At 49.8% G+C, this 24,645-nt stretch overlaps 3 protein-coding genes across 7 annotated transcripts; all 3 read right to left on the bottom strand.

Moving 5' to 3' along the window:
- Positions 1-40: 40 nt before the first annotated feature.
- On the bottom strand, positions 41-3,333 carry lratb.2 (lecithin retinol acyltransferase b, tandem duplicate 2). The gene is made up of 5 exons (XM_046380202.1): positions 2,569-3,333; positions 2,309-2,414; positions 1,870-1,944; positions 1,531-1,683; positions 41-401 (listed from the first exon to the last, which is right to left on the bottom strand). Exons 1-5 carry the CDS (start codon positions 2,754-2,756, stop codon positions 246-248), a joined length of 678 nt encoding a protein of 225 aa, XP_046236158.1. The 5' UTR covers positions 2,757-3,333; the 3' UTR covers positions 41-245.
- A 624-nt stretch (positions 3,334-3,957) lies between these two features.
- Positions 3,958-7,471, bottom strand: LOC124054324 (lecithin retinol acyltransferase-like). 2 transcript variants are annotated; one of them, XR_006842349.1, is made up of 3 exons: positions 6,450-7,471; positions 4,580-4,832; positions 3,958-4,170 (listed from the first exon to the last, which is right to left on the bottom strand). XR_006842349.1 is itself a non-coding variant. In XM_046380196.1 (2 exons), the coding sequence occupies exons 1-2, from the start codon at positions 6,996-6,998 to the stop codon at positions 4,680-4,682; spliced, it is 702 nt and encodes a 233-aa protein (XP_046236152.1). In that variant the 5' UTR covers positions 6,999-7,471; the 3' UTR covers positions 3,958-4,679. The 2 variants fall into 2 exon arrangements, 1 of the variants encoding a protein (XP_046236152.1); XM_046380196.1 differs by having other exon boundaries at positions 3,958-4,832.
- Positions 7,472-9,055: 1,584 nt separating this feature from the next.
- lratb.1 (lecithin retinol acyltransferase b, tandem duplicate 1) lies at positions 9,056-22,945 on the bottom strand. 4 transcript variants are annotated; one of them, XM_046380093.1, is made up of 21 exons: positions 22,619-22,945; positions 21,861-21,961; positions 21,387-21,456; positions 20,821-20,951; positions 20,487-20,575; positions 20,298-20,397; positions 19,874-19,917; positions 19,582-19,659; positions 19,193-19,389; positions 17,378-17,442; positions 17,105-17,211; positions 16,918-17,020; positions 16,696-16,707; positions 16,348-16,447; positions 15,854-15,893; positions 15,714-15,765; positions 15,508-15,616; positions 13,565-13,648; positions 13,131-13,248; positions 11,467-11,557; positions 9,056-10,575 (listed from the first exon to the last, which is right to left on the bottom strand). In XM_046380093.1, the coding sequence occupies exons 1-21, from the start codon at positions 22,935-22,937 to the stop codon at positions 10,501-10,503; spliced, it is 2,085 nt and encodes a 694-aa protein (XP_046236049.1). In that variant the 5' UTR covers positions 22,938-22,945; the 3' UTR covers positions 9,056-10,500. The 4 variants fall into 4 exon arrangements, with proteins under 4 accessions (XP_046236049.1, XP_046236050.1, XP_046236052.1 ...); XM_046380094.1 differs by lacking the exon at positions 16,696-16,707; XM_046380096.1 differs by lacking the exons at positions 21,387-21,456; positions 22,619-22,945.
- Positions 22,946-24,645: the final 1,700 nt, after the last annotated feature.

Genomic DNA, 24,645 nt, shown 5'->3' on the forward strand with positions numbered 1-24,645 from the left:
CAGTTCTGACACAGAAGCACAAACAGAACAAACTCCAGAATATCAGAAAAAGATGTTTATTAGACTGTCACTGGTTTACTTTTTTACACGTTAACCTCACGTGTTTGTAAATTTTCATCACGTTAGACTGCAGACCTCAAACGACAACAATGCGTCCTGATCTTACGTATTCACTGAATAATAGTGAGAATTATTATTATTACAACAAAAATAATAATAGTAATAGTTCACTGGTGTCCGTGTGTTTAGGAGGCCATCCAGACGAGAAAAGGCAGCAGGACGGCCAGCAGGGCGGAGCAGGTGTTCACGGCTCTCAGGTAGAGGAGCAGACACGCCCCCAGCACCGCCGTCGCCTTGGCAACGCGCCGACTCAGCAGCAACTTCCTCACTGTCTTACAGAACTGAGGGAGAGGAGAAGGAGAACACGATGAAGGTGTGTTGAAGGACTTCGTGGTATTTTGCACAGCACATTGACAACAACGGCTTTCTAATTGCCAGATGAAAGATGTCACAGTGCGCCTGCTCAGTCAGTGGAGTTTAAAGTAAGAACCACGGCCTGCCGCCAGGGGGCGCAGTTACCCTGTCTGATCAGCACAGTTCTCACATTAACATAAGTGTTGTGAATTAGCTCTGTAAGGTTATTTTCAAGTTGGTATTTTTTACTTCAGCAAAACTTTGACCACTTCTTTACTTCTAACAGAATATTTCAGATTTTCCTTCTTGTCTCTGACAACAGAGCAGGCTGTAACTGTGTTCTGTCTGCTTTTGCTGTGTCAATAAAGAGACCACATTCAATTTACAGGCAACACGTGAGAGGCTGCAACAACAATTTGTACCAGCAAAGTGACTCAGACGAACAAACATTTCGGTTTGTGTGACGTACTGATTGGACTTGAGTTTGACATTTTTACACAACGTGGCTGTTAAAGCGCTAATCTGAAAAGTTGCTCCTGAGCCTTCAGCCTCCGTTGCTGTCCACGCTTCCTCCTCGCCTCGCCGCCCAGAGCCTCGTTTGTTCTCTCCTACTTCCTCTCTGTCACAATCGACATCACAAACAATGGAGCTTTCACTGACTCGGCTGCTGCTGCAACTCGGAGGCTTAACCCAATTAAAGGAGATGGAGGCTGATCTGTGATCAGCCGTAATCTGCAGCCAAAGGTCAGCCGCCTGCGTCCCAAAATGTGCGACACGCGTCGGGAAAGAGTGGGCATCAGTTCTGTGTATATTCAGTTAAATGAAATACTACTACTGCTTTGTTACTTCTATTACTGTGAAGTACTTTTCTAGGTGCATTGTGTATTTAAAGCTGAAGAGTTCAGACTGCTGGCTTTGGTGACCCATCAGCGAAAACACAGCAAGCTAACTGGGCTAAACTGGCGTCTCCTCTTCAGGGTCTCTCTGTGGTACTTCAGGGTCTCTCTGTGGTACTTCAGGGTCTCTCTGTGGTACTTTTGTAACTCATATCTAACGGTCAAACGTCAGTCAGTCAGGTGGTGAATCTCCTCTGGCGTAAACTCGTCCGAATGTCACCTGAAACGTCTGGAAGCTCATGACGGTGCCGTATCGACAGTACATGACGAAGTGTTCGCAGTTGTACCACAGCAGGCTGTAGGTCACGTGACCCTGCAGCTTCTCGGCCCTCCTGGCCACCTCCTCCCCCTGCAGCGCCGGGCGGCTGCACACCTGGGCACAGGTGAGAGAGACAGAACAGGAAACACGCTGAGCCTGGACTGCACGGATTTTAAGCACATTTTCAGGTATTTACAGGAAGGTCTTGCACTGGAGTACTTTTACACGACATTACTCAAGTTAAAGTGGTAGCACAACTGATGGATCTATTTTCTCCAGCAGCCGGAGCGAGTGCCGCACCTTGTCCATGGTGTTGACGAGTATCCGTGAGCCATAGGCGAAGTCGTCCACGGGGTCCACCCTGATGCTGCCACACTGAGGAGGACACGTTACACAGAACATTAAGAAGACATACGATCGGGACATTTCATTTGTCTCTGCTTCCATCCTTCTGTCCCGATCTGCTCTGCTTCCTTCTTTAGATGATCACAGACCGTGAAAAGGTTAAGTCAGTCCAGTGTGTTCGACAGCAGCCTCGTCATTCCTCTGCCCTCGCTGCTGCGTTTCACAGATTGCACAAGAGAGAACATTTTTATGTTCGCACGCGCTCATCTGATCGGCATTAAAAAGCAAAACGCCTGTGGAACAAACAAACCTCATGTCCCTAACAGCTCGCTGTGACCTGACCTGAACCCCACAGAGGAGCAGATTCAGTTCCAGCCTCAGACGGCTTCGGTACCTTGGCCAGGACTCCCAGTATGAGCCTGTTGTTGGTGACCATCCGTTTGATCCGACTGTGGTCGCCGCAGACGACGGGCATGATGTCCGGGATGAAATGAGCGACTCTGGAGGGAGGGAAAGGACGGGACAGGTCGAGGACAGGAAGAGCCCAGCGGCAAAGTGAGCAAGAGGAGGACAAGGAAAAGGTGAAGCAAACCTTTGGATCAGCTTCTCTTTTCGATTTTCAACACAAAAACACATGAAGAGGAGCTGCCTCACCTGCCTCCGCCCAGGTAGATCCCGAAGTGAGTGAACAGAGTCCTGGGAACCTCCAGCAGGTCTCCCCTCCTGAGGGTCAGCTCACACTTCCTGTCCGTCCCGCCTCGTGCCTGCCCGTCTGCCTCCTCCTCCTCCTGTCCTCTCGCTGAGGAGATGAAGATCAGAGCGAGCAGCCGCAGGGGGAACATGCTGAGGGGAGTAAAGTCCAGCCGTCTCCTCAGAGCTGCTTTTATGGTCTGAGTGGGAGGAGCACAGGCGATTAATAACGGCTGGTCCAGGGTCAGATCTGTGAGCGGCTGAGGGACAGAGGCGTGATGCACACCTGTGGACAGGTGCAGGACAGAGTGACTGATCAGCGTGGACCTGCCTCATGTGTTGCCAATCACACACTGTTAATATGTCCCGAACATGATCGGTTCAATACATAAGAGAAATAACTTTTATATTCCCAAATCGAAGATCTTAACTCTTAGCACAGCAAGCACAGAACTTTTTAAAGTGTAGAAACGCAGGAAGTGTCAGATGCTTGCGTGGGAGGCGGAGTCAGAGTTGGTCAGAGCTGCTCCGATTGGCCGCAGCTGAACCCTCATTGCTGTCGTCAACCCTCAGAACAACAAAGAGCTGCTCGGGCATCCGGATTACTGCGATTAAGCAACTTCAGTGAAAATTTCTCAATTTGTTTCCCAACAGCAGCAGTTTCCATTCACGTCTGAAGCACTTTGGGTATTTCTACGTGATGGAGATGAAGTACGCTCACTCCTTCAGGGTCACGGTCACCTGTGGATGGAGGGAAAGTCTAACACCAGGACTGATGACATCACAGCTCGCTTCGAGCCAATCACAGTGCAGGATCAAATTTAAACATGAAAAAAACATCAATTAAGATTTTTAAAGTTTTTTTGTGGTACTTTAATGTTTTGAAGTATTTTAATGTTTTCAGGCTGGTCCAGTCTGTTACTCATCTTGTTGTAGTTCCCCCTGTCGGCCAGCAGGGGGGTGTAAAGGTTCCCTTTAAAATCACCTGTACTTGCTTCTCAAACTGCAGCATGTGGAAGATATTTTGATTTACTGCTGGTTTAAAACATCACATTATGAGACTATTTCATCATTATAACATATGTTTGTATGAACTGATAAATTTTACACAGGTTATATTAAGTTTTACAGCTAAAATGAGTATGATAATCACATGTAAATGTGAAAATGTACGGGATGGTTTACGACTCGTCATTCAGAATTATCAAGTATTTTTATTCAGATTTGCCAAATGTTGCATTTCATTAAAAAATTAATTTGACTTCTCAACACTAACAAAATGAAGCTAAAGTTTGGGCTAGTTTGGTTTTCTAAAAGAAAAACAAATCTGTGAAAATCACAGAACTCAGCCAGTCCACTTTAATTCCTTTATTTACATACAAACTGCAGTATAAAGTGTTACATCAAAAATAAACTCTGTACAAAAGTCTGTGACTGCTAGAGAACAATCAGGTCGTGGAGGGTATCTACAGATATTTACAGAAGAGCTTCATATGAACACGTCCTGCCGTCACAGATTCAAGATGGCCGCCTCACAGGAGACCGTGTGCTGTGTTCACCCTCCAGCTAAGAAACAAAAATATGACAAATAAAATGGCCTTACAAGCTTTTTCCACAAAGTGGGGTGAAGTTAAAAACTTGTTGGTTTTGTACGCTGGCTCTCCACACCGCCATATTGGAAGACAAGAAGATCTCCTTCAAAATAAAATAACCTGCAGCTTCTGTAAAAGGCAGTCAGCATGAAATGATCTTTGGTTTCTTCAACAGCACAGTTTAAACCAGAACAAACACATGGGACAGTGTGAAAGGCCCGTTTAAATTTCTTCTCACATTTCCTGATTGCTAATGTCACTCATTCTAACTAACTTCTTCTGGTCACTCGAAACAAAGATCACTTCCTGTGCAGCATGAGCTACGGCTACCAGAGCGTTTTAGGTTCAGTCCCTATTGTGTGATTAGAAATAAAATGTAGTACCACAGTCTTTAGCCTTTACAAGCTTGTTTGCTGATGACTACTTCCTGTTTTCCGACATGACGGCTCGGATGCTGACGGCGAACGTCGGTCCAGAAGTGCCTTAGCTGGCCATCCACAGGGTGAAGGGGATGAGGAGGGTGGGCAGGGCGGTGCTGGAGGATATCCCCAAACACACCATGGACAGGAGTCCCAGCAGCGCCGTCAGGAGGACGTTACGCTGGTCCCGGATCAGCGACTTCAGCCACTCACAGAACTGCGAGAGAGGAAACAATGACGACAAACCTGGTAAGCGACATTTTATTTGTGATGTGAGCACATTGGACAAACGATCGATCGGCTGACTGATCACTTCAGCCGTAAAACCAGACAAACATCTGTGGTGCTTTGAGCTGTCAGGAGACCCTGGACAGACCGAAGGCCAATCAGAGTAACGAAACATGTGCAAGTTGAGTTTCTCCTTGTAAACCTTCAGACGTTCACGTCTCTCACTGAGCTCGCTTGCAGTAAAAGCATGAAGAATACAAATGAGCTGTTGTTTATTTTCCTGAGGGGCCCTCTGAGGCTCCTGCAGGAGCTCCTGTTGGCCCCAGACTGCCCGCCCCCACCCCCTTTAATGACCCTATAAGAAGCTGACTGAGCTCCTAGAGTGCAGGCAGCTCAGATGTTTAAGTTAGCAATTACAGGAAGTGAAACTCGATCAGGGAAACCTCTGTGGGCTGCAGCACAATAAGAAGCACATGGTCTGAATGGGCCAACAGGCCACGCCCCCTCACATCCCGTTTTACCTCAGATTAGGAATTCAGCTGTTACAGATCTGTCCAGACTGTCCTAAAACTACCATGAACACTGAAATCTTCTGACCACGTCAGGGTCCACCATTGGATCTGCAGGATTCAAATGGACTGACAGGAAGTGAAGGGGCACCCACCTCACTGTTTACTGTTTGCTCTCCTGCAGCTGGACCACAGCTGCACTGACTCAGTGCTAATGCTAACAGGACATTTCCTCCCACAGCTGCTTCACATTAAAAGTACGGACAAACATGGGAGGGGGGGGGCTTTTATTGTGAAGCAGCCGCAGGAAACACGACGTTTGTCAGTGCGGTTTTCCACTGAAAACACACGAAAATGAGACGGACGTGATTGAGTTGGGCCTGCGGTTGGCTTTTCTAATCATCGGCAGGAAGAGCTTTGTTTTGTGGCGTCACCAGCTCAGACGGCAGCGCTGAGTGCTCTGCCTCCTTCATCATCATCATCATCATCAGTGTGGACTGACGGCTGCTCCGGACTCAATGCAGCTCTTGTTCTCTGGAGCGACCCAGATTTTCCTCTGGTTTTAAAGCACACTCAGGTGGAGGCTCCCCGTGTTTTTAGGCTTTTCTACCCGCGGGCGAAGCATTCAGACCAGTTACTAAAGCAGAATCACAAAACCAAAACAGAAAAGAAGGAAAAATAATTAGATTTTTGAGTTTGCAGGAAAGCAGACGACACTTTAACAAAACGACTGCGGGTTTCTGTGCTCATTACTGAGCCAGTTGTCCTGTTTTTGCTTGCGTTTCTTTCATCCTTCACCGAAATGTTGGAAGACTCAACACACACTTTGAAGACCTGCTGCAGGAAAGCAGAGCTCCTTCACGGGTCTGGACGGCAGCCCGTGAACACACTGAACACAAGCCAAACCAGAGCGGCACAATAAGCTCTTGTTGAAGCCTTCTGCGGTTTTTACGAGGCTACGCGGCGTCGCGAGACTCGCTGTGCTGCAGCTCGAGCGGCGCGTAAAAGCGCACGCGGATTCCTGCGTAAACCGCAGTGATCTGGATGTCGTGACGGGTACAGGAGACACAAAGTGAGCTCAGATGTAAAACTCTCACCCTGTCGGTCTGCAGGCTCTGCGCGGTGCCGTAGCGGCAGTACGTGACGAAGTGCTCGCAGTTGTTCCACAGCAGGCTGTAGGACACGGAGCCGAGCAGGCGCTCCGCCCGCCGGGCCACCTCCTCTCCACACAGCGGGCTGCGGCGCACCGCGCGGTCCATGGCGTTCAGCAGGATCCCGGCTCCGTACGCGAAGTCCTCCACCGAGTCCACCCGGATGCTGGCGCGCTTGGAGAGCACCCCGAGCAGCAGCCGCGTGTTGGTCACCATCTCCTGGATCTGCCGGCTGTCGGCGGTCAGCGCCGGCAGGATGTCCGGGATGAGGTGCGCCACCCGGTTGTCGCCCAGGTAGATGCCGAAGTGGGTGAAGAGCGTCCGCGGGACCTCCAGCAGGTCTCCCCGCTGGAACCTGTGAGGAGCTGCGGATTCATCCCGCTCACAGCGCCTGGCCAGCGGCGGCTCTGCGCCCACAGGAGCCAGCAGGCTGGACAGCTTGATGTGGGCGAGGAGGAAGAGTCTCTCCAGGAGGAAGGTGAGCGTGTCCAGCATGACTCCTGCACCGCGGAGGAAGGAGAACCACAGGAGGAGGTGAGAGACCCGAGTCCGACTGTGTCTGATTTCTGTCTTCTTTCACGCCGCTTCTCTCCGTCCTCCCTCTGTCCTCTCTGCAGACTCTTCCCCCGTCAGGGAACTTTGGAGACAGAGGAGAAGGAGGAGGAGGAGGAGGAGGAGGAGGAAGACCGCACCACGTCACGACTGCTGAGAGAGAGAGAGAGAGAGAGAGAGAGAGAGAGAGAGAGAGAGACTGAAAGTGAAAGGACATGAGGAGACTTGAACAGGACAGGACAGTCAGGACTGGTGCCAGTCTGTCCAGACACATCAGGACACCACCAGCTCCTGGCCTCTGGGTGGCGCTGCAGAGCTCTGCACACTTAAGCAGCATCAGAGACTAAAGACAACAGTTCAAAACTGGTCCCCACAGAGTGCGAACACACACACACACACACACACAAGTGTGGAGCATCATGGGAAATCTGCAGTGAGTGGTTAACACTCAAGTGGAGCAATGCTGAGGTCTTAGTGGTTCAGCTTTCCAAAACCACCAAATGGCTTCTCACACACACACACACACACACACACACACACACACACTCAGTGCTGTGTGTGAACTGCAGCCTCAGCTCTTTGCTCAGCAGACTCTGCTGCTCAGTTTGTAAAGTGAACGTACTTCATCATCGTCATCATCAGTCGCCCGCTGCAGCAGCAGCTCTTCATCACAGGCAGCTTTTAACGCCGTCTGAGAGTCTGAGTGCTGCTGGAGGGACGCCACACCCCGAGCATTGTGGGTAATTCACTCACCCCTCAATGCTTCTCATTTCTGCCACTCATTCATTCTTCTGCTTTTTCTTCCTGCTTCCTTTCAGGAGAAGAACAGGATTTGGGGATTAAGGGGAGATTATGGGCACACACACACACACACACACACACACACACGCACGCACACACACACGCACACGCACGCACACACAGGGCCGTCACCCCCTGCTGACTGATGTTGCATGACTGTGGAGGGATGAGATTTCAGCTGCTGAATGACCCCGACTGAGCTGCAGTGAAAAGGTGAATGGAGCTGAGTGACGGGATGTGTGTGTGTGTGTGTGTGTGTGGATGCTCTCCAGCAGTGTGGGGAGGAGATGTTGGGCTTTTTGCAGGCTTAAAGCTGCAGCTTGTTACCAACACAAACTGAAGTGTCACCCTCCTCTCGGGTGGTGCTGCAGGTTTGCGTCTCCTCGCTCCTTCCTGTCTCTGCACAGATGATGTGGTTGGTCTCCCAGCACCAGACGTGATGAGTGGAGGCTGTCAGAGCAGCACACAACTGACGTTCTGAGTGTCCACATACTTATGTCCAAGCTGCATCGCCCCCTCCGGAGGAACGAAAGTGGAAAATGTCACAAACACAAGAAACCCAAAGAGGACGAGACGATCACGAGGTCGTCTCGGCGAGCTTCCGGGCGCTCGGACGGGTTTGTGTGTGTTGGAGTGTGTGCGCAGACAAAAGGAGAAAACGGAGCCCAAGCGATGACGACGAGTCGTTCATCTCCCTTTATCCTCCCTGACAGAACCTTCACCTCGCCGTCCATCAGGCCGAGCCGCACAAAGACCACGGCGACCTGCAGCTCCTGATTAATGAGCGCACACACACACACTCACTCACTCGTTCCCACGCTGTCTTCATGTGATGAATGCTAATGTCCGTCCTTCATCCTCAGTGTGTCACAGTGATGCTGGTTGTGGGAAAGTTTCTGTTTGTTTGTTAAAGGCGTCCACACACACACACACTTGGTTTGTCTCATTTATTATTGAATTTCCTTCAGGATCAATAAAGTATCGATCTATCTATCTATCTATCTATCTATCTGTCTATCTCTTTATCGGTTCAGGTTTGGAGGTTTCTCCTCCACCCAAATCTGACTGGAATTTAGTTTGTTCTGCTCACTTTTCAGCACGTTGACTCGCATCCCACAGGGGAAACCGAAAAGTTTACACACACACACACACTCACACACACACTCACACACACACAAACACACACAGCATTAACTTCAAACACAAAAATATTTTTAATATCTTCACTTTAGTATCTATAAAATCACACAGAAACGAGCTCGGTGTTAGTGAAGTTCTGAGGGCAGGATGGACTGTTGGGACGTTCTGCTCAGTCTGTTTCCTGGCAACACGAGAAATCAGGCTTTCCTGATTCTCTCAGTTCACCTGCGCTGTTAGAAACACACGAGGACAGAACGTGAGGCGGACGCCGTTAAACCGAAGCTGATTTTGATCGAATCCAGAAGAAGCCGTCGAGGTTCCACAGTCAGGACCGTCCTGCACGCCCGGCGAGCCGACGGCGGCCTCAGGAGGCCATCCTGCCACGTGATGACGGTTAGAAGGCCATTGTTACATCACATCGTAAGAGAAGCTCACAAATCCAGCAGCAAAACATCAGACTAAACACCAAAATCAGCGGATTCCCAAAGTCCGGGATCAGAGCAGCAGCGGATCCCAGAAACCAGCACAGTCTCCTGAGAGACAAGCACCCGGACTGAGCTGGACATCCACAGAGGAAAGAGTCACATGGTATTTATTGAATTCACTGATGAGAGCAAATGAGGAGGAGGATTTGTGGAGGGGGGACGTGAGTCAGAGGAGGTGGGGGAGATGACAGAAGCTGAGGAATAACTCCGACTGCAGCTTCGGTCTGGTTGCAATTATGGCTAAACAGCCTGGAAGCCAGAGAGTCGGTTTGGTGGAGGGAGACGCACATTCCTGTGGGGCGAACATCAGAGTCGGGTCGTGTCGAGGTGATCTAGCCGAAACCGGCGTCAACCCGAAAGTACCCGACTCGTCCAGACGATTTGTTCCGCCCCGAGCCAAACTGTGACCACAGCGTCTGCGGTCGCTCCCAAATGGTTCCTCCAGCCCAGAGTGGGCTGCAGAGCCTCTGGTGTTCGCTGCTGGCCCCGCACTCCTGATGTTCATGTGATGCCTTAAAGGCAGGGAAATCAGGACTGTGCTGACTTTGGATTGAAAGGATGACCCTGGTTTATTAGTGCTTTGCTCCAAGTTGATAACTCAGATCTGCAAACCATCAAACGGACACTACAGGTTCGTGTTAGACTACTCTGTGCTGGGGGACGGACGGACTCAGCGAGAGACCGAAGAGGACGTCAACGGACGAGGCAAAGAAAAGAAAGAGTGACCAAGCAAAAGGCCGGACGGGAAACACGCCAGACTGGCCTTCAGTTGTTGGCAACAGAATCACGAAATGAAAGGCTGGAAGGCGGACGGCGAGCTGGACTTCCTGCTCCGCCGTGTGCTGCTGCATTCGCTTGATGTTCTGATGTGTCAGCAAAGTAGCTGACTCACGGCTGTCCGAGTTTCCCACAGCAAACAAAGAGTAAAACAGTTCTTGCATATTGTTGGTTGAAGGGGTTTTATGTGTCCGCTTCCCACAGCTGCCTCCCTCAGTGTTTCTCAGCGGCTCCTCTCGGTCTCAGTCCACCAGCGACTTGAGGTCAGGAAGTCCTCTGAGCTTCAGGTCCAGCAGCATCTGACCGAAGGCTTTGCCCTGACGAAAGACAACAACACAAGACTGAAACCTGCAGCAACACGAGTGCTCACACCTTTAATGTGTCTCAACTTACAGGTGTGAGTGTGAGTGTGTGTGTGTGTGTGTGTGTGTGTGTGTGAGTTTTATGGGCCTGAACATGAAGTGTGTGTATTCACACACTGAGTGTGCTCAGCTGCGTGTGTGTGGTTCTTTGATGTGCTGTGGATTCCAGCGAGGCGGTAAAAAACTTTACAGGAGCGTCTGAACAAGAGAGGATGAGGACGAGGAGGGGAGGAGGAGGAGGAGGAAGAGGACAGGGAGGCAGAGGAGGAGGGGAGGACGAGGACAGGGAGGCGGAGGAGGAGGGGAGGACGAGGACAGGGAGGAGGAGGAGGAGGAGGAGGGGAGGACGAGGACAGGGAGGAGGAGGAGGAGGGGAGGACGAGGACAGGGAGGAGGAGGAGGAGAGGAGGAGGAGGAGAGGACGAGGACAGGGACGGGGAATGCACTTCAGCGTCCCTGCTCAACACAGACGTCTGTTTGTTCACATTCTGTTCCACATCTTGAACTGAAGTTTTTGAGGACAAACCTGAGAGGTTGTGTTCACCACAGACAGACTTTGGTCTGGCAGCACAGCCTGCACACACTGTGACACACTGTGTGTCTAAATGTGTGTGTGTGCGTGTGTGTGTGTGTGTGTGTGTGTGTGCGTGTGCGTGTGTGTGTGTGGATTCGAGCGTTAAAATAACTGGCACAGCCATCATTAGTTTATCCAACTTTACTGAATCCAAGCCGTTCAGTGCAGAAGGAAACTGGCAGCTCAGCCTGAACACTCAGAGTCCACACCAGGAGGAGACGAGGAGACGACAGAGACAGAAGGACGAGTGGGACAGTGAGTGTGTGCGTTACCTGAGGGTCGCTGCGTAGTGACGCCACCCCTCCCCCTCCCAGTGAACTCTGCAGGACAAAGTTGAGCCCGTGGATCCCCGGCAGAGTGTAGCTACAACCGACAACAAAGAAGAAAAGACTTAACAGTTTGAAAACACACACACACACACACACACACACACACACACACACACAGGCCTGCCAGCTGCTCAGCCTGGCACCACGTGTCAGTGTGTAGGTTTATTGCACACATTAGTGTGTGTGTGTCTGGGCCTCCTGCAGCTTTAACGAGTGGTGGAGGTGCACTAATGAAGCGTCTGTGGCGGCAGAAAGGCGTTTCGGGGTGTGAGAGCAGACGCAGGTCAGCGAGCTTTACGGCTTCCACGTCTTCATTACGCTAATCGCTAACACGCCACACCCTGAGTCATCGCTCAAACATGTCCGCCGGCCGCGCATGTGTGCGAGCGCCTCCCAATACCCTCCATCGTACCTGCCTGTCTGGTAATTTTGTGCTCACATATGGAGTGACGTCTGCTCAGCAGCGCCCCCCTGTGGTCACCAACATGTCTCCTGTGAAACTGACTTTTCAAGAAAGTTTTCAACACATTGGATCATTTTATCTCATTTGCAACAGAAAGAGATTAAAACACTCCTGCGCCACGCTGAAAGACTTGAATGACTTCATGATTATCAATATTATTTTTAACAGATCAGGTAATCAATAACGGTAAGATCTTTAAACAACCAGTGGACGCTGTGGCTGAAAAGTCCAAGAAGGGTAAACTAAAGCATGCGGGTGAGATTTTGAACCGACAGCGAGGAGCGACGTGAAGCTCGGCGAAGCTTCACGTCCCGCAGGAAGCTCGTCTGTGAGGAGACTGAACGGAGACAAACCGAACACCGAGAGCCTCCGGATGTTCAGACCACAGACTTCCATTGTGTCTCCGCCGGCGTGTCCTGACCTTGAGGCGGGACTCATTCATGTGTTTACATGATGTTGTGTCTCGTGTTCCCGGTTGTGGTTTCGTTCTGACCCACAGCCGTCCTCCAGCGCCTTCAGCTCCCTGTTAGATCTCTGTCAGTGTGGTGAAGACGGAGACAGGAACACGGTGAAGACGTTCAGCTTGGCAACTTAATAACAAACAGCTGTGAAGCAACACGCAGTCCAAACACTGCAGGCCTGTCCCGGTCCCTGTCCCGGTCCCTGTCCCTGTCCCTGTCCCGGTCCCTGTCCCTGTCCCGATCCCTGTCCCATTCCTGATCCCTGTCCCGATCCCTGTCCCTGTCCCTGTCCCGGTCCCTGTCCCAGTACTGATCCCTGTCCCGATCCCTGTCAATGTCCCTGTCCCTGTCCCTGTCCCTGTCCCTGTCCCTGTCCCTGTCCCTCAGGACGACAAACAGATCGCCGCTGTTCTGAGTATGACTGTTGTTTCTCTGGGTACTCGTGTTTTTCCTTCAGTGAGGAGGGTAAGCGTCTCAGTAATTACAGCGGTCGAACCAATCAGAGCTCAGAATCTGTGAGGTTCCTGCAGACGCGCAGCCTTCACAAACAAGCTGGAATTTGACTTTTCGTGAGCCTGGAATTTAAGAACACGTCAACCGATCTGAGCCGAGTCACGCCGGCCTGCTCGACAGATAAAAACTGACAGAAGAAAACAAACATGGAGGAGGTGTGAGGCTCTCACCGGGTGACGGCGTCCTTCACGCCTGGCTGGAGGAGGTGGGAGAAGTAGTCCTCCACCACAGAAGAAGTCAGGTGTTTCTTCAGGTAGGGGAAGAAGAGGGGATGGCGAGATATGACTCCTGAAGAGAAAGAGAGCGGGAACACGAGCTGGTTATTCATCCTCACCTTCGACAAACCACACGCTGACCTCCTGAGTGCGAGCCTTCGGTTCACCCCAAACCCCTCAGCAGTCCCAGACTCAGTTCTCAGGAATATCAGACAAGAACTGTTCACAAAAAACTCATGCAATTCTGCCATACTGACAATATGCATTAATTCTGAGGCTACGCTTAGCTTAGCTTAGCACAGAGGGAACCAGCTGGATGTGTTTAAAGGGAGCATCTCTAAAGCAGCTCACGGGCTGGTTCCTCCACCGAGCTCTGAAGGGTTCCTCACCGATGTTGGCCGAGTCCCCTTTGTCCCCGCTCCTGGTGTAGGCCAGCTCCTCCAGTCTGTAGCTGTGGGGTCCACTGGGCAGCTCTGAACACAGACCAGAAAACCAAAACTGGCTTCAGACAGGTTTGTTTGGCTCACACAGTCACACACTCCTCCCGAGCTCTCAGGCCTGGAAGCGTTTCTCTGTGCATGAGGCGGGCGGATTATTTTCTCTGGTTTTCATTCTGTGCTCCGTCTAAGAAACGAGTTGCGGTTCTGACTGTCACCGACACAAATGGAGCTGAAGGACCACAGAAAAGTGGACCTGATGTATGTCACAGGGTCCTAAGACCAGGAAATGACTCAGTGTTTTTGGCACTTCTGGCTGCTGCGTCTTCAAGTCGATGTTTTCACTGGTTTTTATGTTTGATGTGTGAAATTCACACAAACTGGACCTCAGACCCTGCAGGTTTCTGGACTGTGGTGGATAAACACGGCGAAAGTGGGTCAGCGTTTTAAAACCAGGTGAACGAGAACCAAAAGCAGCAGCTCATTTAAATGTCTTTTATTCTTCTGGTTTTGATCTTTTTTTTTCTTTTTTCAGCCTGGAATGTGAAGGCCAGAGCTCTGTGTGTGTGTGTGTGTGTGTGTGTGCGTGCGTGTGTGTGTGTTTGTGCGTGTGTGTGTGTCGTCTCCTCAGAAGCACAAGCTGTGCCATTTTCTATCCTTTCACCCTTTCACTAACTCTGCATTCACATGGTCCTGCAAAACACCCACACACAAAATACTGAATACATACACACACACAGTTGTGCTTCTATACTTGTGAGGACATAATGCATTCTCCAGCTCCTGACCTCAACCTGACTGTCACCTTAACACCAAGTGTGAACCCTCAAACAGCCCGTGAAGGTCTGTCTGAAAACCACAGCCAGGCAAACGCTCTCTCACTCACTCACTCACACACACACACACACACACACACACACACACACAGTCAGCAAGTTTGTGTTTGTGTTGATGAGCTTTTTGTCTGCATTTTTATATCTTATGACTTGCACTCGCACTTTATTTTGAAAGGTTGGCTTTGGAACGGCATGCAGCGTTAAAGTGGATTTGCTTTCTGTGCTGGCTGTTATGTGGAGGTGAGCGCTGAGCCGGGGAGACGTCGCCCCCTGTGGGCAGACCCCAGTGACGGCACACACAGCAGCACCCATCAGCTGTCCATCAGTCATTACTCATTCGCTCAGTCTGCACTCAGATGACGCAGGGTGCTGTGGAAGACAACCTGAGGGCTGAAGTCACATGACTCCAACCATGTGGGGGCAACTCCAGACCTCCTGAGCAGGACTGCAGCTGAAGACTCCTCATCTGCTGTCAGCAATACCAAGAAAAGCAGCAAATCCTGGCATTCAAGAAGCTGGAAGCAATAAAAACTTTTTTCGCATCAAAAATGAGACTGATGAATGGACTAAAAAATATGTGGAAACTTCTTTTGACTGAGTAATCGATTAATCGATCAATGAACATTTAATTGTTGCAGCTCGACTCCACAAACCTCATTGCAGAAGTCTAAAACGCCTTCAAGGGCCTTGAGGAGCTCTGGAGCCATGTAAAGGAACCTCCTCAAAGACCACCTGAGCTCCCTTGAGAACCTCAGGAACCACTAAAGCACCAGTTGTCTCAACTCAAGGCCCATCTGTGACGCTTATAAAACACCTCAGGTCCCCAGGGACCATGTCAGCTCCCATGAGGATCCTTGAACCCTCCAGAGAATCCCCAGAAACCCTTCCTCCTCAACGACCTCTGTAACCCCTTCCAGACAATTTCAGTCTTGTCAAGGACTTCTGGAAGAAGCCCTGGACAGTTTTCAAACCTATGCATCTGGTAACCACAGCAACAGCTGCTCCATTAGCAGTTAGGCAGAAGTGAAGAACCAAACATCGCTGTGTGCTTGCTGTTACCTGTGTCAGGCACCTCCTCTGCTGAGGGGGGAGGGGCTTCCTGCTCAGGTGTGTCAGGCTCCGCCTCTGTGACAGACTCCACCAGCTCTCCACCAACGTGAATGTCCACCTGGTGACGTCAGCAACCAGTGTTGGACACCGTGCACAACAAAGCAGGATCTCTGGGATCCACAAACTGTTGAACTGTTTTCTCAAACCAAACTCACCTTCAGCTGAGATTTGGGATGCAAGAAGAAAAACGGCTTCAGGACAGGAGACCTGGAACACCACAGGCACAATGAGCAGGACATCTGACAACACAGCTGTCCACCACAAAATGCACATACCAATCAAATCATAAACTCACACTCTGGGTCGTCCACCCACGATGCCGGTCAGCCCGGGAGCTGAGGACAGGAGAACACGAAGAAGAGGAGAAGAAGAAGAGAAGAAGAAGAAGAAAAGTTTCAGCTTTCCAGCGACCTTTAAAGCACACAGAAATCCTCTCTGCAGTCTTCACAGGTTTAGCAGCTGGTCTGAGTTCAGCTGTCCTACTTACAGCTCAACAGCATGAATCAGCAGGAGTCACACAGAGTTCACGCCAAGTGTGTGTGTGTGTGTGTGTGGGGCAGAACTGAACTTGTCACCATAAACAAAAATCAAGATCTGTTTCTGGAGGTCACGGCCCTCCTTATCTGCAGCAACACACAGGCTGCCCCCCTCACCCTGTGTGTGTGTGTGTGTGTGTGTGTGTGTGCGTGTGTGACTGATCAGCACTCATGACACTTCACACTCTTCTACAATCAGCATGTGAAACCGAGCTGGCGGTTCACGCGACGGGCCGAGTCGTGATGGCCGTACCCATGCCGGTCCCCGCAGGAGCGACTTCTCTGGCGAACAGCTCGAGAGCTTTCTTCTGTTTGTGGTGGGCGGCCATCCAGATCACGGCCTCCCTGGAGCCCTGCAGACCCACAGAGAACAGACAGTGAAGTGACTCACTGCCGCCAAACGTTTCCTCTGCTGTGAAGCAAACATCAGACGAAGGACAGAAAAGCAATGAAGGAGAGGAGGACGGCAAAAAAGGTGAAGAAGGCAGGGACAGAAGAGACGGAGGAGCAAAAAGAGGAAGAAGTAGACAGAAAAGAGGAACAGCAAAAAGGGAAGAGAAAAAAGGGAGTGTGGGAGGACAGAGACGAGAAACAGACTGACCAGCTTCTGCTGCTGGAGACAGAGAGACAGAGAGAAGACGAGGACGACGAGGAGGGGGAGGAGGGGGAGGAGGAGGAGGGAGAGGAGGAGGGGGAGGAGGAGGAGGGAAATGTGTTACTTTAATCATCAAATATGTTTAGACTAAATGATTACTGAGGGAACTTTGGTCTGATTTGTAATGTTTATAAAGTGCGTGCGTGTGTGTGTGTGTGTGTGTGTTACCTCGTTACGAGCGTTGGCGCCGTATGTGTCCTCAGCTCCGAGCATCTGGATGTTGACTGAGGTGAAATCTTCCAGGCCCAACTGCTTGAACATGCGCTTCGTCCTACACACACACACACACACACACACACACACCTGTTAGAATCCATAACACCCACAAACACACACTCTTTCCTCTGGTGCACACCGTTTGACGATGCTCTCGGCAGTCCGGCGGCCCTTTTCTGCCGCTCTCGGCCCGCCAACTGGACACACGGCCGTCGCCCTGAAGCCGTCCATGTAAGTGGCACACACCTGGACGAACAAGGGGCATCAAAACATTAAAACGACACGACGAAAATAAAAGGCGATTTGTGCTTTAGTTTGTAACTCTTTGTAACTCCGTCTGTAACCGCAGAAAAAGACAAAACATCAACACGCGAGACAGACGACGTCTGTTCTCTGAGACGCTGCTGTTTACCTTGTAGTCCTGTGACGGAGCGGAGCCTTTGGCCCCCGTCACCCTCACAGCACCACCGTCTACACCTGAAAACACACACACACACACACTTCAGTCCATTAGTTCACTGCCAGGAAACTAAACATCGAGCAAAACGCCTAACTGTGGATGATCAACGAATTAAAAATCTACTCCTGAAACTGAGCCATCAACAGACACAAACACTGACAGAGTGGGGCTTCTTCCCACACAAAGGATCTTTGGCTCCGTCCCAACAACAGATGAGTTTCTGGGTGGAAGAGACGGTGAAGCCTGAATGTGTGAGGACAGGTGACAGGTGTGTGCGCGATGGCATTCGATCAATCAGTGATCCTGAACTTGTTCCCGCTCGCACCTGACGAGTGCTCTGTAGAGACAACAAGGACCTCAGATCTGGTTTTACGAGGGTGTTAGCTGCTCCCAGCCAGAACGTCCTGACTGCAGCAGCATCCTGACCATCGCTCCTCGACACCAGATGTCTGCATCAAATGCTCAAAGACGCTTCCTGTCAACAATCTGGCCAGGACTTTTCATCAAGTGCGATTGAAGGCACAACTTTCAGCAGGTTAAAGAGTCGCTAAGCCTGAAGGAGGAGGAAGACGCTCTGGACTCTCCTGACTCCTCCTTCAGTGGGCTGAAAACATCGTGCCACACTTTGCTCACCCCTGCTTCAACCGGACTACAGAATCGCCTCCAGTTCATCTTCAGTTCACGTTCCCGGTGCCTTTTTGTGAAAAAATAAACTGCTGATCAGAGACCAGGGGTCATGACGTGGTCAAACCAGGGTGAACAGTCCAACTGTGGCTCAATTAGACTGAAATATTTACATGTTTTAGCAACAGCAAAGTTCACCCGCACTCCCCCTCGACACAGGTCCAGAGCTGACCCAGAACTCCCACACTGTGAAACGAAACCTGCTTCGAGTGCAGGCTGGAGTTCACTGGAGGGCTCATGTGAAGCATGTGAGGTACAGTGGAGGGTATAAGATACAATCATCACAGTCACAGTGCTAATTTCTTATAGCACATTCATGATAATTCCCACTATGTGTTAGCGTCGTGCTAATGGATTAAGCTAATTAACGATGCATATGGGAAACCCGTTCATCACTGAGTGAAACGGTTTTTTCGACACGCCGACGGTCGGCTGGTCGGAGCAGTCGTGCGGGTTCAGCACTGAGCTGAGACCACAGCCGGCGGCCTGGCAGAGAGCTGCGTCACGCTGGGCTCCTGTGTGGGCTGTCAAACACTCTCTCCACACAGTCTGAAATGTACACATAACATGCATCACTTGGACGATTATTTACCCAAACAGAAGAGCGGGAACGCAAATCCTGAGTGCGGTGCCAAAACTCTGGCAGCGCTGACACGTCCCTCCACGCAGCAAAGTACACAACAAAGCAAAGAAAAAAACTCTGAATTAATTAGCAAAAAGAGGAAAAATGCAGTTTGTTATCAGAGAGGAAGAGTTCAGCGGAGGGTCAGAGGACGGATTTGGAGTCCGTGTGAGGGTGAGATCCTGCAGCAGAGCTTTAGACGGGTTCAGTCTGGGCTCAGAGGTTCATGTTTAATTTTCAAAAAAGGCCAATAAAACAGTAATAGCTGATTAAGAGTTGACGGGAGGTTCACAGGAGAGCGGCGGGTTCAGTCGGGGGTCGAACGGACCTCCAGACGCGTTTGTTTAAGGCTGCCAGATGAACATTTCAGGGGTTATGAAAACAGCCAACAGTTCAGCCTGCGGTCGTGTCCTCAATACTGACTGACTGTGTGTGTGTGTGCATGTGCGTGTGTGCAGTACCTGGTACTTCCTTGATGAGCACCTGGCTGAAGTCACAGGTGACGTCAGGCAGCAGGTATCGCCGCGGGTCACCGATCTCGTACACCAGCTGCTCCGCCACGGTGCCGAAGGAGACGAGGCCGCCGGTTTTGGGCGGTTTGGAGAGGACGAAGGAGCCGTCACTGGAACACTCCACCACCGGGAAGCCCATGTTGTCCCTGAGAGCCGAACACATCAGACATCTGGCCTGAGCCGAACCCCATCGCGCCACCAGCATTCCTACATTAGTACGTGTATGTTTTTAATTCTTCTGTTTCAAGACCTGGAAACCGACAAATCAGATTTCCAAACCTTTTCCAGGTGGCTCAGACAGCCAGTAAACCCTCACACGGTCTCAGATTTTGTCTTACCAGTCAGGAACTTTGTGCCAGTCGGTGAAGATTCCTCCTGTACTCTGAGCTCCACACTCAATCAGGTGGCCAGCAAGACTGACACACACACACAAGCGTGCACACACACATTAATCACATGTCAGCATGTTGTGAACCTTTAAGATTTTGTTGTTTGAGAAGAAAAGAAAAACAGAATTTGTTTGTCTTTCTGCAAAATTCCTTGAAGCCCCCCCAACATGGTGGACAGGTGGCTGATGTGTGTGCAGGTGTGTGTGTGTGTGTGTGTGTGTGTGTGTGTGTGTGTGTGTACCTCCCGGCTGCCAGCAGGTCATAGTCAGTCCTCTCCCAGCCAAACTGCAACAGACAGAAACCCCAGACAGAAGTCACTGAACTGCGTCTCGTCGTTGACGTGCAGACAGAAACGCTGACCTAACAGTCTGACGGCGAGGAAATCGTCCCACTTCTTCTCTGCCTGCACTTTCCCTTTGTGCACTCATGGGTCAGCCAGTCATCTGGAATCCCACAATGCATTGCGAGGTGATTCCCTCACAGCCCACCGACAGAGAAACTGGTGTTCTGCTTTAGATTCTGGTTCTGTGAAGGCTGTGCTTCCTGGTTTCTGAACACACTCTGACCCAACACACGCCCTCAGGACTTGTTGGCTTCAGTGGTCGACAAGGTGAATTTCAGGCTTTTTAAAAGAACAGACAAACACGTTTCTCAGTCAGACTTACGGAGTGCATGAGCGGCCCCAGAGCCACGGCGCTGTCCACGCAGCGTCCAGTTACCACGATGTCTGCCCCGACATCCAGGCAGCGGCGGATAGGAAGAGCCCTGAACACACACACAGAGTGACAGCAAACAACAACAACATCACTCACACTGAGAGAGGAGGTGAAGTGAAGAGGAGTGAGCCTTCGTACCCGAGGTAAGCATTCATGCTGTGGAGGGTTTTAGGTAAGGGCCGCCTGCCGCCGCCGTCCACCATCTTCACCTCAGACAGGATGGATTTCTGAGGGGAGAGGAGGGAGGATTAAATCAACTGCCACTGTCCTCTCAAAGATGATGATGAAATGCGGATGTTTTGTCCAGGACAGTAAATAAAAATTCAGGTGAACAGCAGCAGTAAACAGAAATCAGAGAGATGCTGCCACCATCTGGATTGCCATGGCAACAGATAACATCTTCAAATTAAAACATCTTCACAACAGTGAGACTCCTTTCACAATCAGAAAATATGCTGACGTGGTGTCTCACCTGGGGCATGACGTCATCACCAGTCACCACGGCAACCTTGAGGTCCAGGCCAGCTTTTTTAATGACTTCCTGTATGGCCTCAGCACAGGCCAGAGGGTTCACACCTCCAGCATTACTGACGACACGAATACCTGTGGGGAGGACAGGGTGGTTGTTATTATTACTGTTAAGAGCAAAGAAATCAAATCGAATTCAGTCAATGAAAATGTAAAGTTATTTAATTTAATTTAATACAGGATTATGTGAGACAAGATGGTCAGCTTCCAAAAAGTGAAGCCAAACATCTGAATTGCCCCCTGGCGGTTGGGTGCACTCGAGGTCAGAAAGCGCTGGTCCTGATTGGCTCAGACAGATGTGTGGGCAGGAATTTGGCTCCACCTCCCAATGACTACTGCACAGACTCTGGCTCCAAATGACATCACCAGAACAAGATGGTAGCACTCATATCAGGGATGTGCTGACTTCACTTTTTTGCAGTGGGAGGAAATCAGTGAAACTTTGAAGGAATCAGCAGAACACGTCCAATTTGTTGTTTTTAGGTTTAAAACCAAAAGGTTTTCACTCACCTTTCCTGTGGATGTCGTTAATAAACGGAGCGAGAGCGACCTGGACAAAGTCCGGAGCGTAACCCAGATTCTACGAGAGGACAGGGACGTCAGATTAAACCGTCTGTCTGTCAGTAAGTCCTGAGGTCCTGCACTGTCCTACAAAGGCAACTTTTCAAATACAGACCAGCTTATTTGACCGAGCTTCTATCTCTTCATTATCAATGTTGAAATTAATATAATCACATAATCTACAATCCAATACAGTAAACTGTGTCATTCAATGGTAGCTCAGCCACCAAATCACAGAGCTGCTAAGCTAAAGATCTTTATGCTAAGCTAATGACCTTGAGACAGAGTTTACATTTTTTTAAAAAGAGCCAAAGAGCCAAACCAAGAGTGACGTTTCCAGATCCTACACAACCTGATTATGTTTCAGTGTGAGCGAGAAAACATCGACATTTGACAACGAGAGCGTAAAGGTGTGCGACTCACAGGTGCCTTGGCCTTGGCGGCGGTGAGCAGAGACATGGTGATCTCGCTGAGGTAGTCAAAGACCAGGAAGTCCAGCTTACCATCGTAGATCAACTGAGGCACTGAAAACACACAATCATTAATACGGTCGTCAGTGAACACAACATGTCGAGGAAACAGCAAAACTCGCACTGTTAGACTTCATGTTGGTTTTGTTCACAGCACATCTGATCTGTTTACTGTTGTTACTGCTTTTGTTTCAGATCTTTTCAGTCTGACTCAATTGTCTGATTTTATTTGATTTATTCTGTCTTTCTCAGCAGCTGTGTTTCGTTCCCGGTCCAACACCTCCAGTCCGGGACGCTGGTCGCACAGCTAACTGAGATAACAACTGAACAGCAGCTACAGTTAGCAGCAGTTAGCAGCGGCTCTGGGGATATGCTGCCCCCTACCTGTTTGGAGTAGGAACTCAACAGGTGGCCAATTGTAACGTGTTCCATCTTTACTCTTCAGCAATTCAAAGGAGCTCCGTTAACCAGCCGCAACATTAAAGTTGACTACAGAAGAAGATGTTAAGGCTAACGTTTAGAGCAGCTGTTGTTCACGCTGTATGAATTAAAGTCCTTCAACAGAAAGACCAAAAAATGTTTATATTTTTAATCTCCCAAGACTGAACATTTTCAGTGTCGAAATACAGTTTGAGCAGCTACACAGTAAATGTGGAAGAGATGAACCGTTTGCTGTTGAAATGTGTTTTATTTTCAGCCTAATGACGCTACCTGAGCTCGCTGTGTCCCCCCAGAACCCAGAGGCACAGCCGATCCGGACCGGTTTCGTGCTGGCAGATGTTGTATAACCTTTGGAGCTGCTTCTGTGCGGATGTAAATTACTCGACGACAAGGAGCTGAACTGCAAAAACCTGACGTTAAGCCACAAACCGGCGCCCTTTTCTGCCCTCCTGCCGCCCGACAACCGCCTGAGGGCTGAAGGCGCGTGTCGGAGTAAATGTGGGACGTTAGACATCGCTGAAAAACTTCGAGAAACAGAAGAGACGGGTGAGTCTACTTCTACAAGTTCAAGGTACACGGGTCCATCCATAAAAACAGTCCGACCGGAAACACGGCGCGGAACTGTCCCGAACTTCCGGGTTTCCTTTCTCTCGGCAAAAGTAGTAATACCACGCTGACCAAGTACAAATATTAAAGTAAAGCTACTTTTATATATTTGTGCATATCATCAGACGCTTCTGAATCCTGCGTTAATGCAACAGCAGGATTTTATTGTTGCAGCCCATTTTTAACATTATTTTGTACAGGACTGACGCCATATCAACACATTCAGTGATTGCTTGACTTGTCAAACTTGTGAAAATAGTGAAAATGTGGTCTCAATGAGCCAGAGGCCAAAGTGACTCCTTCACAGCGTTTGTTCAGTCCAACCATCAGTCCAAAGCTCAACATGATCACAAACACATTCAGAGCATTCAAATCATTCAGAGGAAAAGCAGCAAAGCTTCACACCTGAGCAGCTGCAGCCAGTCTGTACACAAACAGAACAGCCCGAGGTTTGTTTTCCATACATAAACCATTAATCAGCTGAGACAACTAAGAGGAAACGAGGTCACTTTAGTGTGTGTGTGTGTGTGTGTGTGTGTGTGATGCAGGTGGCCAGTCCTATTATGCAAAAGAGTCTAATGTATGGTTTTAAATACCATGTAATAGATATTAGATCAGTGTGTGTGTGTGTGTGTGTGTGTGTGTGGTATATCATATTACTCGAGGGCTTGTATAAGACACTGGTTTGCACTGAGGGATTCTGCCCACACAGCTACCTGAGGACACAGGTGAGTGACAGCTTTGGAATACTGAACTTTTTGTTTATGTAACTGCTCCAATCACTTGATCAGTTTTAACTGTGAGAGTTTGACTTCTCATCTCGGGACGGATCTTCTTTAGCGCTTCGTTGAAACAACTGTGGACGGTCGTTCACTGCTGCTGCTCTCTTCTTGTTCCAGTCAATAAAGATATTCCCAGTGCAGCTACGACAGCATAAAACTGAAGCAAAGATTCAGAGAAAGCTGAAAACTGACGGAAACAAAAGTATCTTCTCTAACTTTCAGTCAAGGTTTTAGTGAGGCAGGAGGTTTAACGTCCACGGAGGAGTTGTTGCCTTTTGTGTGCGAGTCGAGGCTGAGGGATCTGTGGTGGACTCAACCTCCACAAAGAAATAAACAAAGAAAACCCCAGACACTAGATGTTCTCCTGCCGTTTTTGTGTTGTTTCGCAGTGAGGATGACCTCCTCTAACTCCTCTCTCCGAATTCCTCTGGGGAGACTCAGTGGAACCCCTGTCCCTCCTCTCCATACGGCATCCAGGTGTTCTTCATCGTGGAGGCCTTCAACATGGTGGTATGTTGTCTGAAAGAGGTTGTGTCGAGTTGTGACGCAGGTGCAGAATGTTGTGACAGGCCGTGTCTTCTTCACTGAATGGAAATAAAAACCTGGATGACTCTGAAACCTCTGTCAGATTTGTCGGCCTCAGACCAGCCCCGTTTCCATTTGTGTAGGATCATCAGAGTTATCACAGTTCATCCTGAGGTGATGGACTGGACCAAATTCAGTGTGGACCAAAGTGGTGGACAGACAGATGAAAATGATCTGCTGTGTCAAAAGAAGCTAAAAGTCGAGTACTAACTTGTGAACTCTGACTTTAGTTTGGCCTTCCAGCGAATGCCTGGACAGTCTGGCTGATCGGCCACAGCTGTCACTCTGTGCATGAACGTACATCCGCCTGGATCCACCACTTCC

Source organism: Scatophagus argus, chromosome 23 (genome assembly GCF_020382885.2).
Source record: "Scatophagus argus isolate fScaArg1 chromosome 23, fScaArg1.pri, whole genome shotgun sequence".
Lineage (NCBI taxonomy): Eukaryota > Metazoa > Chordata > Actinopteri > Scatophagidae > Scatophagus > Scatophagus argus.

Coding starts and splice junctions, on each gene's coding strand:
- lratb.2 (XM_046380202.1), bottom strand. CDS start 2,756: ATGTTCCCCCTGCGGCTGCTCGCTCTGATCTTCATCTCCTCAGCGAGA. Junction 1,945..2,308: donor TACTGGGAGTCCTGGCCAAG/GTACCGAAGCCG, acceptor TGTCCTCCTCAG/TGTGGCAGCATCAGGGTGGA. Junction 1,684..1,869: donor TCGTCAACACCATGGACAAG/GTGCGGCACTCG, acceptor ACCTGTGCCCAG/GTGTGCAGCCGCCCGGCGCT.
- LOC124054324 (XM_046380196.1), bottom strand. CDS start 6,998: ATGCTGGACACGCTCACCTTCCTCCTGGAGAGACTCTTCCTCCTCGCC. Junction 4,833..6,449: donor AGAGCCTGCAGACCGACAGG/GTGAGAGTTTTA, acceptor CCTCTCTCGCAG/TTCTGTGAGTGGCTGAAGTC.
- lratb.1 (XM_046380093.1), bottom strand. CDS start 22,937: ATGGATGGACCCGTGTACCTTGAACTTGTAGAAGTAGACTCACCCGTC. Junction 19,918..20,297: donor TGGGGCCGCTCATGCACTCC/GTAAGTCTGACT, acceptor TGTCTGTTGCAG/TTTGGCTGGGAGAGGACTGA. Junction 15,617..15,713: donor ATCCCAAATCTCAGCTGAAG/GTGAGTTTGGTT, acceptor TGACGTCACCAG/GTGGACATTCACGTTGGTGG.